Genomic DNA, 15,872 nt, shown 5'->3' on the forward strand with positions numbered 1-15,872 from the left:
TCTTTTTATGGCCTTTCAGCCGGTTTTCATCCCAGGTGATGGTGTTTTTAGTCCACAGCAGTCTCAAAATAAATGTTTTAGTTCAGTTCTTAAGTGCTGTGATAAAATCCAAACATCTGCCATCCCCAGAGTCCACTGCTTTGTAATTTTGTCTTAAAAAGTAATCTCTATAAACCTCACTGCTGCCTGCTGCTTACAGATCTGCTCTCCTCCCAGCAGCCAGTGGTTCAATAGTGTATAAGTGATCGGAATGATTTTGAACACTTCCTAAGTCTCTCCCCAAGATAGTCTCTGCCCTAAGCACCTTCCAGTCACTACAGACATGCAGAAATGCCTCTTGCCTCCTTCCCCAGGTTACACAACTTTGCAGTGAAATTGAGGTGGGATTGGCATGATCCCATGCTTTGCTGGGGACACAGCTGGGACGACACACCTGGGGGCGGGTTGACAGAGGAGGGATTAATTCTTCTTATCTAATGCATTTGCAGGTTGAGCCTGTAATGCATTTCTGTTCTGGGACACTTAGTGCCGGCATCGTTCCTCCCTCACCACAGCACTGCACAGCTCCAAGTACATTTACTCTGTTACCTGGGGAGTGACTTGGTGCGGAGGGGCATAAAAATCCTCTCTGAGCACCTGTGCATGTTGCTTGTGTACCGGCTGCTCTGGCTGCGGCCGTTAGCTCACGGCATCCTTTGGGGATGCTCCTGCATTCTGGCACCAAGTGAAGCAGCCACTACGGCTGCTACAGCTGCTGACTGGTGCCGATGAGATGCATGTTGTGGAGAAATCAGCCCTGGAAAGGTGAATCCACCTTTCTTCAGACCCTGAGTCTTCAGCCCGTTATGCATCCCAGCACCCATGGCTGCACTCAAGCCTGTGGAGAGGGAGAAGGGTCTGTGTAACTCTGGTGAACGCTGAGTGGACATTGCTCCAGTGAGGGCTAGGAGGCAATGGCCGAGCCCTGCCAGCCCCAGCCAGAGCTGCTGTAATTCCTGTGCACCTCCGTCCCCCCAGCACACCTCCAACATGCTCCGGGGCTCGCTGTGTTGAGCAGCTGATGCACGCTGCAGATTTGGGAGGAGGAGGTTCAGAAAGTTTCTCTTGCAAAACCTATTTATCAGGCAAATGGCCATCCCAGGGGTATGACAGTGCACGCTGCAGCAGATATCCTGGTGTCCCTGCAAGGCTGGGACGAGCCTTGGGAGATGTGCAAGGGCTGCCACTGCTCCTTGCGTGAGGGCAGAGGTGCCAGCTCCCATACACTTCCTCGGGAGGAGCCGGTTGGGATTACCTCCAGCCACAGAGTATTTGCACTCCAGGACAGACTGCTTCACCTTACGTCCTGGAGCCAGGAGACAGTACTGAGGCATTTCAGAGCCTTCCTCCCACACTTGCAGACAGATGATTCACGTCATGATTGGCAGCACTATAGCTGTGTTTTATATAAGCAAGCACATGGAGAGCAGGAATCAGCCCTCTCTATGGGAAGTGCTCCCTGGTGTTCCCAGGGCAGAAGGGATTTCTGTGAGAGCAGAAATTCCCCTGCAGGTACCAGCCATGACATTTCTTCAGTGGGGGATTCGGCTGTGGATTTTGCTGGAAGAGCGAGCAAGGAAGGTGCAGGTGGTACAGGGGTGCTGGGAGCAGGGCTGGCTCTGGTGCCATAGGTCCTCAGCCCGTGCACCCCACAGTCGCTAATCCTTGCTCAGAAACACCATAAGGGCTTAGCCTTGAAGGTTGTTATTGCAGCAGGATGTCCACGAGCAATTCTGGTTCTCAGACCAGAAGAGGCTCTGTACAGTCCCCCCTGCAGACCAGCCATTGAACGGAGAGTGTTCCATGACCCGGGCAAAGTGATGTGGCTATTCCCACTGGTGGGAGCACGTGGGAATGTGCTCCCCCACCCCCTCCCGGGTGTTTAGTGCAGCAACTTCAGGTGTGTCTCAGAGGGTATTTGCTCTTGGGACTCTTCTCCCTGGTGTCTGCGTAGTGTCCTCCTATGGCTAAGGTTCCCTTCATTTCAGCCGTTAGATTTGCGTCTTCCATTTTGCCATCCCATAAAAGCAATCTTCCCAGTAGCAATGAGGCTGGTCCCAGGGCTGACTGGCTTATGTGCATTTTGAAAACAGCATGTCCCTAAGACAGGGGATGGGTACAGATGGGATGAGCCGCGTGAGCGGAAGATGTCCCAAGATCTCCCTGGTCATGCCGTCCGGGCGCTGCTATCGCAGGCATCGTGTCAGAGGGTCGTCATCCACAGGGCCTTTGTGAGATGAGCGCAGATCAGCTGCGAAGCCTTTGGCATTCTGCTCCCGGTGTTTCACCAGCAATAGTTAAGAAAGTGCAAAACTTCCCGTGGTTTCTGCAGTGCAGGATGGTCAGCGTGTGCCCACCTCAAACCCTGTTTTGGAGACTGAAAGCATCTGCCAGACTCAGGCACGGCCAGAGGACCAGGGCAGGGCAGGGTGCAAGCAGGGACTCCCTCAGAGCAGAGGAGGCTTCTTGGTGCAGGGCAGCAGTGAGATGGGAGGATGTGGTTTGGGAGTAGCAGAGCTACTCCCAGCTGTCTGATCCTTGTTTTCTTCTTTTCCTTCCAGTTACTACATTGATGGCCGAGTGGCCAAAGTGACGGACTTCCTGAAAACGCGCCTGTTAGACACGCTCTCTGACCAGATCAGGAAAATCCAGAAAGTGCGTGAGTGCAAAGGGTCTGCAAGAGGCGAGGGGGTACCGTCCCTGCGGCGCCCAGCCTCGGCTCAGCTCATGGCCGGGGCCTTGGCTGGCACCGATGCGCTCCCAGGGGAGCTGGCGTGGGGCAGGGATGGAGGGCGGCTGCTGGGAGCGGCTGTGCTCCCAGCCTAAATGCAGGCAGACCTCGAGCAGGGGATGGGAGGAAAGACCAGGCAGCACGATGCCTGGCCCCAGGGTGGGATGTGCTGCAGCGTGGTGTGGGCTGCGCAGGCGTGCCGGGACCTGGGCTGGACGCACGGGGCAGGGGCAGACACTGCTGTGCAAAGCCTTTCTAAAGCAACAGTCTGGCTTGAGTCTCCCATCCGTCTGTTCCTGAAGGGAGCAGCGTGTAATGTGGGTGTTCTCTGAAACTTGCTCCCAAGGACAAGGAGAGGAGGGAGCAGCCCGGCGGTACCAAACCATCCAGAGCGCAGCCGGTGCGGTGCCTGCTCAGGACAGGGCTCCTACTGCAGTATCTTGCCAAACTCACAGTGCCTAAAAATGTTGCTTGCAAAGTTGTGACAGTTGCATTTCCAGGGTGAGTTTCACTAGTGGAGAATCATGATCATTATGAACAACGGGTTGTTTTTTTTTTTACCTGATGATCATGTTTTGAGTGTGTTATAAAACCCAGCCGTTGCTGGCACGCTGTGTCAGAGCCCGCGGCTCTGCCTGGCTAGTGCAGCCTGCAGCAAGCGCTCCTCTCCCCACCGGTCGGGGGGACCCGGCTCGCGTCGCTAGCAACTGGGCGCGGGACAGGGGCTTGGCAGGGTGCCCCTGCTTTGGCTGATATGGAGGCCAGGGCTGTGACCGGCCCGCTCAGCTGTCAGTCCCAGAAGAAATAAAGAACACTTAGTAAGTGGGGAAGGCTTTAGGGACTAAAGGATATGTCCATCCATCTGCCTTGTCTAGGTTTTCATACCATACCAGTCACCACAATGTCTTACTGTTGTAATTCCTGCAGGGAGAAACCGTAGGATGAGTAAACAACTCAAAGAGGCCCTGGGAAAGGGGATGCGAGGGTCGGCACAGCAAAACTGGAGGAGAGGAGCCGCTTGCTGAGTCCTCTGGCACGAGCTGGGAATCATCCGTGCATGCGGATGATCCTCCTGCTGCAGGGAGGCATGGCAGGGCAACCGGCAGGATCAGCACGAGGGCAAGCGAGAGGCACTGGCCGGCCCTGCTCCCACTGGGGGCACAATACGCCACCAAAAGTGGTGGCACGTGTCCCACATCTGCTGCGGGTCAGGAACCTGCTGGGAAGGGAACGGGACCTCCTCCTTCCCCAGACTGAGGCAGCAAGGAGCTGCCCTTGGTGTGGGTCGGGGGAACCCTCACACCCACGGGGCAGGATTTGGTCTGCGCGGGGCAGGACCGGGGCAGGGCTCTCCCGGGAATGCCAGTGTGGCTGAGCAAAAGCACAGCGCTGGGTGCTAATAGCCTCCAGCTTGGCTTTGAGTCCGTGCATCCTGCCGGGGCTGATTAGAGCAGCTGGGCTTGTCCACTTCCCTGTTTTATTGCTTCCTCTCCGACGGGGGAAGGTGGCGGGCTTAGATAATTACAGGCAGGATGCCAACACCTCTGGGGCTTCAGTCAGGGATGTCGACTCTCACAGGCTGTGAGTGGGAGGCAGCCCAGAGCTGGCGTATTTAACATCTTTGAGGGATCCCAGTCCATCCAGCACATTCCAGCACTCCTCACTAATGGGGCAGGATCCATCAGGCTGTGCGGAGTGCTCCTCAGGCCGCTGGGTTTGCAGACATCTGGTCGCGGGAGCTCATCGCCCAGCCTGGAGAAGTGGGACTGCGGAAGAGAGGACGGGGTGCTGCGCGGCTCTGGGGGTTGCTCGCACTGGGAGAGGGAGCTCCGGCCATCTGAGCCCTCCCGTCCCGCCTGGTACCTCACAGGTGTCTGCGCTGCCGGCTGGAGCCTTGTAAGACGTGGGCCAGTGTGCTCGGACCTGCATGTCCCACCTGTGCCAGGGACCCCTCGGGTGGCAAAGCAGACCCTGCTCAGCCATGGGGCTGGTTCTACCCATGCCTGGTGTCATCCACTGCTTTCTCCCCAGGTACCCACCATTCCTCCATGTGGCTCCAGTATGTGTCCCAGTGCTGCCACGCCGCAGAGCCACTGGGGCTCAGGTACTCCCCAGGGCTGGCAGCCACCTTGTGTGGGGACATGGAGAGCTGAGGTGATGTGGCAGGGCAGCCTGTGGGACAGAGTGCATGGGGAGACTGTGGGGAAAGAGCAGGGTCCGGGTTTGGGAGCATAGGAGCACATTTGGGAGGGCGTGTCCGGAGCAGCTCCAGAAGATGGATAGTGGATATGTGGCAGTGGTAGGAGAGAGTGAAGAGCAGTCGCCCACCACCCAGTCACAGTGAAGACACCCAGTGACCGTGCCAGGGCCAGGCAGGCACTGACTGCCCAGCAGCACTGTTACCGAAGGTCTCTCTAAGCCTTCCCAGGGCATAGCACAGGAGAGGTCTGCCTTGGCTTTAAATCACAGGTTCATGAGAGTCATTTTGGTTGCTTTTGTCCCCTGCGCAGGTAGTGAACATGTACACACCAGGGAAGAAGATCTGGCTGGAAGGTGTTGGCGCGACCTCGGCTGGAGGCATGAACAACCTCTCCGATTCCTATGCGGCCGGGTTCCTGTGAGTTACGCCAGCTCAGCGGTGCCAGGGCACTGCCACCCCAGGGGCTCTGCGGGCTTGGGTGCTGCAAAGCCGCGGCAGCCGGGAGAGGGACAGCTCTGTGCCCAGACACCCCGCCTGTAACCCCCTCGGTACTCTCCAGCAGCCTGGGCACTGTTTTTTTCTCCATAGCATCCCTGTTACCACTCCTCAGCTCTGCTTTCCTGTAGCTGACCCAGCCTCTGGCATATCCAGAGAAGCAGGGTAAGGCGGGGACCGCACAGGATCCCACAGCGGTTCCCACAGTAGGGCATGGGCATGGAAGGGAGGTGTGATCTGAGCACACCAGCTCTGGGACCCCTGGGCCGTCTCATTCGGCAGCTCGGGATCGCCCAGGCCTCCTCCCGCTCCGCGTTTTTGGTTCAGGCTGCTGCCACGCACCCTTGCATGCATTCACTCCTGGGGCACCTGCCCAGGGAAGTGCTCGGCAGGACTCTGCTCTGGAAACCATTTTCTCTCCTTCAAAGCCACAACCATTCGTGGCTCCCAGTGCTTGTCTACTGGCACAGCCCCGTAGCATGGGCATCCTGCTGCAAAGCCCCAGTTCAGGTCTTCAGAGCTGGCCACGATCACACAAGGTGGAGGAAGGTTGCTTTGGGCACAGGGCTGTGACGCTGGGGTGCATGCAGGGGCTCAGGCATGGCATTGGGACACGCAAACTGGGCACAGCTGGGGCAGGGGTGGCTGTGGTGGGGGGAGAGGTGTGCAGGCTTGCCGGGGCAGGGATGGTGGGAGCCGGTCAACGGCAGCTGGCAAAACCATCTGAAGGCTTCAGCTCAGGTGCCGGGAGCAGGCACCAGGTCGGATGCATGAGAGCGATGCCGTGTGCCGGAGCATGGCTGTGCCACTGGGGCCGGGTGGTCCCCCTGCGGGGACCTGATCTGCTCCCTCCATCCCCAGGTGGCTGAACACGCTGGGCTTGCTGGCCAGCCAGGGCATCGACGTGGTGGTGCGGCACTCCTTCCTCGACCACGGCCACAATCACCTGGTGGACCAGAACTTCAACCCCTTGCCGGTAGGTCTGCCCGGGGGCGTTGCGTTGGCACTGGCTTCTCCCCGCTCATTTTGGGGGGGATTCTCTCGTTGTGGCCTGCCTGAACTCTGCTTGAAAATGAATCTTTCCAGATCTGTTTCTTGCAGTGTTAATAGGAGACGTTAATTCATGTCAAACGCAACATGTTGGAAGCAGATGGGAAAGTGATATGTCTGCAGCTGAAACTTCATCTAGTGCCCAGGGTCTGTAGCACAGGAGGGAGGCTGGTGCCACCAAGGGCTGCCAGCGCGGACTGCGGAGTCGGCGGGAGGGAGGGAGGTACGTGGCAGGACCACCACGCATGGCACGGGGTGGGCAGCCAGGTCACTGGTGGTGAGCTAGCTCGGGGGAAGCCAGGCTGGAGCCTCAGCACCTTACTTCAGATCTCTAGAAAGCGGGGTAGAGGGCATTTGAAGGTCATTCCCAACTTTAAAGGGAGCAGCAGTCCTCACCGGTGCCCCGCAGCATCCCTCGCTCTTCAAAAACGCCTGGGCAAGGGGAAACTCCCAGCACACATGGTGCTGATAAAGAAACCATATGAAAAACCCTGTTAAGAGTAGCAGGTTTCCTTTGGAGGGGGGCTAGCAAATAGGCTGCCGTGTAAGCAGAGAGCCTGGCAGAGCGGCTGGGTGCTCTGCATCTCCCCTGGAAGGGATTTTTAGGTCCGTGACCCAGCAGACACAGCCAGCGGGCTGGGGATCCAGGTCAGAGAGGTGCACAACCCTGCTGCTGCGAACCTGCCATCGATGCCGCGCTGGGATCTCGGGGGGCGGCTGCAGGGAGGCAGGGGCTGAGGGAGCAGTGTCTCAGTCGCTCTACCTACTCAGTCGATGAAAACAGCATCCCCGCGATAGCTGGGGCACTGTGGCCAGCTCTCCCGGCACAGCGGGGGCAGCAGCCCCGGAGCAGCTGGAGCAGGCGTGCAGTTAGGAGCGGGATTAAAGCCAGGGGAGGAGTTAGAGGAATAAACCCCAGGCTGTTAAACACAATGGAGGTCTTTAAAATGTATTTTGCTGTTGGTTTAAGGATAAGTCTCCCAATAAGTTAGATGCCACCCCCCTCATGGCTATGTGCTTCAGCATTTATCCCACGTCCCACCACTGTGTTTCTGCACAAACTCCAGTGGGTGCTTCCCCAACCCTTTTCCCTCCATTCCTGTGCTATGAAAGAGCTACAGGCAGGTGCAAACCAACAGAGATTTTAAAAGCTGCAAACACCAAAAAGCCCAGCGAGACTGGACCGTGACCCGCTCTGCGGGGCAGCGGCCGCTCCTTTCCCGTGGGAGCTATCAGGGAGATGAAAGCCTGGCTGTACCTGCGCGGGGCCACGGCGCTGTGAAATACAATCTGCTCATTAGCTGCCGCGACAAAGAGGTTTCCGCACGCTGGCTGGGCGTGAGGCAGCTGCCTGCTGAGAGAAGGGCCGCATGGCCGCAGCATCAATTGCAGCTCCGGCTGGCAGCTCCTCAGGGAGCCCCGCAGGAGCCAGGGCTGGGGTCCCCGTAACAGCCTTTGCACCTCCTCCTCCTCCCCTGCCACTGCTGATCCCTGCTTGTCAGATAAGAGGACAGTGTGTTTTGGGATGCTGAGCTGAAGCTGAGCCTTTTACAGCAATGTCCTTGGGTGTCAGGTGGCTGCACAGTCCAGGGAGAGTTTCCTGTGTGGTCCAGGGATGGTGTGGTGATGCAAATACAGCCCTCCATCCTTGTGCTAAAGAGGGCTATAAAACCGTATAAAACCAAGTGATTTGCAGTCCGTCGCCGAGCACTGCACTGCTGCCACACGAGCCCTTCTCCCTGTCCTTCACCTGGGCCCCTTGGATGCTGCTGGTCTTGCTCATTTTAGTACTGTCTCTGTTAGGGCACATTACAGTGGATGGCATAAGGAAGCTGGTAAAATGTGGGGTGGGTGCCATGTTGGGGGACTGGGGGATGCAGATAATGGGGGTCACTTGGTGGGCACTGCTGTGGGAATCTCAGCTTCTAAATCACCATGTTTCTTTCTGCCTCCCCCCTGGAACTGCAGCTCTGGGGGGATTTGTTTTGTATAGGAGAAGGAGCAGGCAAATCACTGCACCGCTCTGTGTATACAGCAGGGTGATAGTCGCAGCCATGGGCCACGCTGAGAGCTAGTGAGAGGTACCAGCACGTCGGGTGGGCAGAGAGCACAGCTGCTCTCTGGGCATGGGTGCTGGGCAGCAAACCCGGGCAGCCTGGTGGGGCTTGCTCTGTGTTTTCTGAGAGTTAGCTTTGGCTTGAAAATAAACTTGTAAACTCTGGCCGTTTCAGTGGGAAACGCAAGAGCACCTGGGAATAGCTGCTTGCAGGCAGGGATGCAGTGAAACCTTGAAAGCAGAGGTTTAATCTGGTCTATCCCCGGATTTGTGCCGCCATGATTTGCCAGTACAATGCAGCCTGGCTCCCTGAAAATCGCAGCAGTGTGGCCAAGGGGCAACACAGCTTCACAATGAAATTAGGGAAATGCTCACATCTCTGCTGGGCTTTCCACACACAGCTGGCTCACAAGCTAAGCAGCATCTTGTGGCTTCTGGGGCATCTTTCAAGGGGCATGGCCTTTGCACCCCCATCCAGGTCTTTCACCCATGAAAGAGCAGCTCTGAGTGCCCATCCTGGCTGCCAGAGGCTGTCCACCCTCCCCTTGGAGGTGGTGCCATCACAGTCCCATGCGAGGGACGGGTGCTGCGACAGGGGAAGGCGAAGCCATCTCTCTGAGCCTCTTCCCAGGTGCAGACCTGAGGAAACGGGTTTCTCTTGCTGGACTACTGGAGAGCAAAGCAGGAGAAACTGGGCAACGTGAGGTTCCCTTGTGATCAGGCTGGGGAATTGAAATACTCCAGCTGACCTTAATGCAACTGAGCTCAAGTGTTTTAATGCCTTGTTATTTTTGAGGTAACTTTTTCATGTATGGTTGGAGTGCTTTTTCTTCCTGAGTGATTGGGGCAGCCAGCTGTACAATAGCCGGGGCTTGTGCTTGAGAAGCCCTTCAAATAAAGCCTCTCGCAGGTACGTCAGTCTGCTTGCCTGCACCTAAACCCATCTGTACATGCATGTGGGAGTGAGGAGCGGAGGAAAGGAGGGCAGGAGCAGCACTGATATTCATGCTTCACAGGGCAGTGCCTTTGAAATGCCACTCAGGCATTTAGTAGCTCTAGGCTCATTTCAGATACACAATGTACATACTCCATCTCTCTTTCCTTATTATCTCTCTGAAACAGTCCGGAGGGATGAAATACATTTATTTCACTAGAGAGCCCCCCAGGTAGGTGTGAGGTTTCTCTTCAGATTGTTACAGCATGTTAAAGACCTTGGACGATGCTCTTCCACGTGGCATTCGCCTCATTTTTATCCATGCTTGGTAGTGGTTTCTGCTCCCTTAATGCACAGTGCTGTAAAGTTATACCTATGCGTGGAAAAACTTGGCCATATTTCTAGGCAGAGCCCGAGCAACGTACACCCCGTGAAAAAGCCAAAGCTGAAATCCAGACTTCCACTTCTGAAAACTGTGGCTCCTCTTGGACCTTTTCGCAAAGACTGGATAGTGAGGTACTTGGTTGTCCTGAGTTAGGTAGATGCTAAAACTGCCTTTCCACATAGAAGTTTCATACACAGCATGAGAAAGGCCCGGAGGGATCACAGCGTGAAGCGACGGCAGGGGCTGCCTGCTCAGCTGTGGTAGTAGAAGACAATATGATATTGCCTGTGAATTGATGGCGTCCTTGAGAAAGCGTCGCAGCAGTGTGGAGGTCTGTGCCTGACGGTGCCATGCTCGGACGCTTGGATGCTGCGGGTGATTTTTCACCTCCTTTGCTTAGCCCAAAGGCACCGAGGAACTTGATGGGAAAGTTACTGTCTGTCCTGGAGGAGGGAGGACCCTGGGCTCAGATCAGGTCTGTCCGTAGTCATCTGTCCCCTTCCTAAAGCAGACTTCCGTAAAAGCCTGGTTGTGAACGAGCTCGGCACCAGTTTGCCGCCATCCCCAGCATCCCGTGGGGTCCCTAGGGCAGAACCATGGTGTGAGCCATGCCCTTGGAGATTCGGTACCCTCCCCGGCGGGGCACGGGCTGCACCCCTGTTCTCTGGGGGCACAGAGGCAAGGGGCCTGCCGGCAAGGTGCCGTTGATGGGTGCCAGGGGTGGGAGCAGGTCCCCCGGCCGTGCTCCTGCCTGCCGCACGTACGCGCTCCCCGGTGCGCTCGTTAGCTGAGCTGGCTTGGCCGGAGGCGTTGCTAATTGCAGCTGGAGGTCCCAGCAGTCTCCCCGGACGGTGCCTCTCCCGCCCCTGCTGCACGGGAGGGGGCCCTCCCCAGGCCAGGGCTGCGGGGGCCGGGTCCTCGCCCACCCACGCCCATCCCCATCCTGCTCTTCACTCGCCCAGTGGCTGCCCGGCTGCTGGGCTGGCCGGTGTCCAGAGGCAAAGAGAAGACCCGGCGTCCATAGGGGGAAGCGTACAGAGAGCCCTTTCCCGCAAGCGCTCACGCTCCCACCGCCGAGCCCGGCCAGCTGGCTGCTGGGCCGGGGGAATTCAGCCCCGCTGCTGCGCCGGCCCATCTGCACGCCCAGCACTGAGTCACCGCGCTGCGCACACGCAGCCGGCCGAGCTGCCAGGGGAGGACTGCGGCTGCCGTTCCCCCCGGCGGGGACCCTCTGCTTTGGGGTCGCTGTCAGGGAGAGGGCGGCTGGGTCGGCATGCACCATGCAGGCAGAGGCAAAGGCACGGTCCCAAGGCTGGGAGTGACAAAGGGTGGGGAGAGGGAGTGGGTCCAATGGAGCTTGCGCACACATGGAAACTGTTCCTGATGACCATAAATCTGCCGCGCGGGTGTCTCGCACCCCCATCTGCCCCACAAGCTGGAGCGTGGGCTCTGGCGGGAGCGACGCCTGCAGACGGAGAAGGGGTGGGAGAGGCGAGGACGGGCAGGAGCTGTCTGTACGGGACGTTCGCTCCGGCCGTGGGAGAGAGGAATGAAATCCTGGGCATCCAGGTGAGCGCGGGGGAAAGGCGCTCCCAGGAGGTGTCAAGCCAGAGCACGGCCCACTGAAGGGCAGGGTGGAAATGGTGCCCTGCAGAAATCTCCCAGCCAGCCTCGGCACAAGCGCCTGAAGCAGGTCTGGGCAGGGCATCCCCTCCACTGCCTTGTCCTTTCAGCCATGGTCATACTGTGTCCTGAGGACTGTGGCATCTTCCGCTCTCTGCACCCTTGCTGCCTTCAGCCTTCCAGGAGCTCTAAGTCTGCTCTGAGGCTTGTTTTATCTGTGAACAAGGAGACAGATTTAAAGTGCTTAAACTCTGCTTGCTGTCACAGTGGGTTAAGGGGCCTTTCCCTCTTAGTGCACCATAAAAAATGTCTCTGAAGTGCATATGCTCGGACTCTCAAATGCATCAAAGCTGTGCTGCGGCTAGCAGCTCTGGCACCCACCCGCTGGAGCTGCGGGACATGTGCAGACCCGGAGCCGGGCTGCTCCGCCTGCACCGGCAACTGGGGCAGAGACATTCGCCGGCCGGGACTGGCAGCAGTGGTTGGTACGTGGAAGGATGGACACAGCCACTGCCCATGTCTCCCAGAGGCACTGTGCTAGTGACAGACCTGCCCGCCTTGGTGACAGAGCCATCCTGGGGCTGTGGAGGAAGTGGGACAGCAAGACCCTTCCCAGGGTGGGTTGGTGCTTGCCAACGGAGCAGAGGGAAGTACTGTGATGGTGAAAAGCAGCAGCAGAATGGAAAACAGCAAAGAAATTGCATTTGGTTTCCAAGCCCTCTGATCCGGCAGCTCCGCTCCCTTCCCGCGGCCTCCATCGCCTGGACCCTGTTAGGGAGAGGTGATGACAAAAGAGAGGTTTGGCTCTTCCTCCATCTGCTCAGCTCTCCAGGAAGGTGGATGCTGCTGGCTGAGGGCCAGCAAAGGGCAGCAGTAGGCAGGGGCCACTTCCCACACACCACTCTCCTGGTGCCCAGGCAGGCTGTCCCCTCAGTGCCACCGGTGCCTGGCAGTGATTCCTGTGGCTGCTGCTCCCACAGCAGGAATTTCGCCTTAATGTCAGTATTTGGCCTTTCTCCAGGATGGAGAAAAAGAGCAGAAGAGACAGAGACAAGGGAGAGGGGCTGAGCAAGGGTTGCAGTGGCTCAGAGGCTTGGGGGGACACGATGCTCATTGGAGGCTCGATGGGTTGTCCTGCTGGCACAGCTGCGGGAGACCCGGGGCTGCAGGGTGAAGGGCTGATGCTCAGCCCAAATGCAGAGCTTGTGGTGCTGTTGGCACCGGTGGATGAAGATGCTGCTCTCCGAGCCCATGGGTGCACGCACTTTAATAGGTTATTTGGGATGGGAGCAAGTCTCCTGGCTGTCCCCATGGCTGCACTTCAGCACTTATTGCAGAGCTGTTGCAAAATGTGACCTAGTTTTCTTTCCCTAACCATCAGTAGATGCTCAGCCCACAGGGCCAGACAAGAGCCAGCCTGCCATAAGCCCCCGTAAGCACACAGGCTGCACAGTGCGGCCACAGCAGCAACTGCTCCGCTCCTGTGCCAGCTAACGTCCCATTGCCCTCTGTCGCATGCCTGCCTCTTCTCCTCTCCACCCTTAACCAAAAGGCACTGGGGGGTGGGACTGTCAGCCCCTCAGGTCATGCTTCAGCTGTAGACCGCTTGCAGGCAGAGAAAGCTGCTGGGAAGATGTGAAGGCAGAAGACAACGCAGGAAAGAGAGATGAGGCGTTTGCAGCCGTTAGAGCAGGAAGGAAGAGGGTCAGCATGATGAAAGCAACAGACGCCCAGGCAAAGACATCAGCAGCTTTAGGGGACAGGTGGTGGGCACCAGCAGGGACCGAGGTCTAAGCAAGAACGGAATTGGGCAGCGTCGGCAGATCCTTTGGTAGGTGCAGGTGCCTGCATCAAAGCAAGGGTCTGTCCTCCCCTGCCCCTGCCACTGGCTCCTGGCAGCCTGGTCCACCTGAAGCCCCCTCATTTGGGATTAGGAGGAGCTTTGTTCCCCACGTGCCTCTCCCAGGCCCTTCGCATGTTCATAGACCCTCTCTGCAGTGTCCCCCCGTGGTGCTCAGGCCACACCTACAAATTCCCCTGGTATGGCAGATGCTGTGGGAGACCCCTCATCCAAGTCCTCAGCTCCTCAGGACCTCCACGCAAGGAGGGTGCACATGCAAAGTGGCAAACAGCTCACATCCCCAAGAATAGGTGCATGTGAGCTCGTGAGGACAGCATCACAGCCCGCTCCCAGAGTTGATCATTTTGAGATCAGCAAATGTTGCCTTTGGGGAGAGGCTCTGCCCTGCTCTGCTTGTCACAGGACCTTGCACAGGATTTGAGTGAGAAAGCCTCAAAATCCTACAGTCCAAGAAGCACATAAAACTCAGGGATAATGTTAAAAGCGGCACCAGTCCAGTCTTGCTGAAGGAACGACCAGCCGTGGCTTGAACAGGATGTAAGGACCTCCGCAGGGAGAAAGCTTTGGATGCTGAGGATCTCTTTAATCTAGTGGAAAAAGAAAGAACAAGAACCACTGGTTGGAAGCTGAAGCCAAACAAATTAAATCTGAAAATAAGGAGTGGGATTATTAACAGTGCGGTTGTTTAACCACTGGAACAGATTCCCCGGGAAGTGGCAGCTTCTCTGACCCTCCAAGCCCTCACAACCACAATCACTACTTTTCTGGAAGATGTTTTTGCCAAAAACAAGCCATCAGGCTCAACAGAGTGATAAAAGAGTGAAGCTCTCTGTCCCGTCTTGTATGGGAAGGCAGACCAGCCAGCCCTCATATCCATACGGGTTGCTCGGAAAAACACAGATGAAGGTGCAGGAATGGAGCAATCTATAACGGGCTGTTGAAACTTGAGTGTGCTTGAGGGATGGAGGAAGAGCTTGGGCAGCTTCAGAAGAGGGAATAAGCAAGAGGAAGAGGAGGAGGGCAGGCAGCAGCCAGCTGATGCTGCTGGTGACACAGGGACACAGAGCCGAGCCCCGGCAGCCCCAGCCGCAGGAGGCTGTGCACCGCGGGGTCGGCAGCCTGCTCATTTGAAGTTTGTCTGCCTTCCCTGGTTACAGCCCCCAGGAGACCAAAGGGCTGCGGCTCTGTTATTCTGGTTTTCTGGTTATGGCAACGTCTTCTCACACGTGGCGAATGTGGAGTTGAACAAACTCAAGCGGGCTGTAAAGCTGCTTTGCTGCCTCTAGGAGAGAGCGTGGGGATACGCTCCTGCGCCTTTCCTGGTGGCTCAGGGGATGGGAGGGTCTGGTTAATAGGTCTGCCTGAACGTCTGCCTAATCAGCCTTTTTTCCAAAAGCTGAAGGCTCTAAAAGCTCCTGCAATGAATTAAAATGTGCAAAGAGATCAAGTGGGACCCTCTGGGCTTTCCTCGTCTAGTGGAAAGCTCTCGGGTCTTCCCTGGCCCCATGGTGCTCAGAAGATGTGGCTGGCCTGAGCTCTGAACGTCAGCTCACATGAGACAAGTGCCCTTCCTGCCCATAAATCAGGTGTCCCGGCCAGGAGGGGAGGCGCAGGACGGCTCTGCCTTCGGCTGCTCCTTGCCTGAAGCTCTGAGGGCTGCGGTGGCAGCACTGCTTAATGGGTCTGCAAAGTAATTAAAGCAAGAAAGCTCCCTCGATTCCCAGCGGACTAATAGCAGACCAGATTCTTGTCTGTTATTCCTCCTCTACCGCTACAGCTGTATTGCTGGCTCAGCCCTCACAACGGGAGCCCTCCATGACTCCGAAATCCAAATCCTTCCTGCGGCTGCACTGGTCGGAGCTGCCCGTCTCCCTGGGGATCACCAGGGCTGCCTCCGCCGGGATGCCCGGCACCACGCTGCAAGGTGGGCCCTCATCTTTGCCTATGGGCGTATGGGTGCTGCCAGCCTGGGGGCCACGCTCACGCAGGGGGATTGCTGTATGGGAGGGGGTGCCAGCTGCAGATGGGGGTCTGGGCAGAGGTCACTGATCCTTGGAAAAGCCACCCTGGCTGCAGCCAAGCTGGGTTTCAAGAGTAAGTGCTTCCCAAGCTGGTCACCATTTGAAGAGGAGCCAGTAGCTTGCAAGTGCCCAGCAACCCCTCTACACTCATGCCAGTGGTAGGAGCAGCCCCGGAGCACCGTCCCAGCTGGGGGAAGCGCCCACACCCAGCGGGTTTGTTTCCGACATGCTAGGTGCGTGTGTAATTCATCATCCAAATGCTTGGTGTCACCAGCTCCTGGAAATTTATTGCAAGTAATGTGATTTTGGCCCCTGCCACAAGTGGGCCTGCAATGATGCGAAAAGCTGCAGCTGTCTTCAGTGCTTCCCTGCAGTAAGCTGAAGAGCTCGAGTGCCTCGAGGCCGGCACTGAATGGCTCCTTTTCCAGCCCTGGGTCATTTTCTGGCCCTCCTTTGAACTCTCTTTGGTATTTCCGC

The 15,872-nt window shown here is 57.3% G+C and overlaps 1 protein-coding gene across 1 annotated transcript in view; it reads left to right on the plus strand.

Moving 5' to 3' along the window:
• HPSE2 (heparanase 2 (inactive)) overlaps positions 1–15,872 on the plus strand; it is a gene marked incomplete at its 5' end in the record, with an annotated part of 110,677 nt that overhangs the window by 90,296 nt on the left and 4,509 nt on the right. The window contains 3 exons of the mRNA XM_082002169.1: positions 2,601–2,694; positions 5,281–5,387; positions 6,327–6,441. Coding sequence (XP_081858295.1) covers positions 2,601–2,694; positions 5,281–5,387; positions 6,327–6,441 — 316 coding nt within the window. The remainder of the gene's footprint in view (positions 1–2,600; positions 2,695–5,280; positions 5,388–6,326; positions 6,442–15,872) is intronic.

This window comes from Phaethon aethereus (assembly GCF_964289735.1).
Source record: "Phaethon aethereus genome assembly, chromosome: 7".
Classification (NCBI taxonomy): Eukaryota; Metazoa; Chordata; class Aves; order Phaethontiformes; family Phaethontidae; genus Phaethon; species Phaethon aethereus.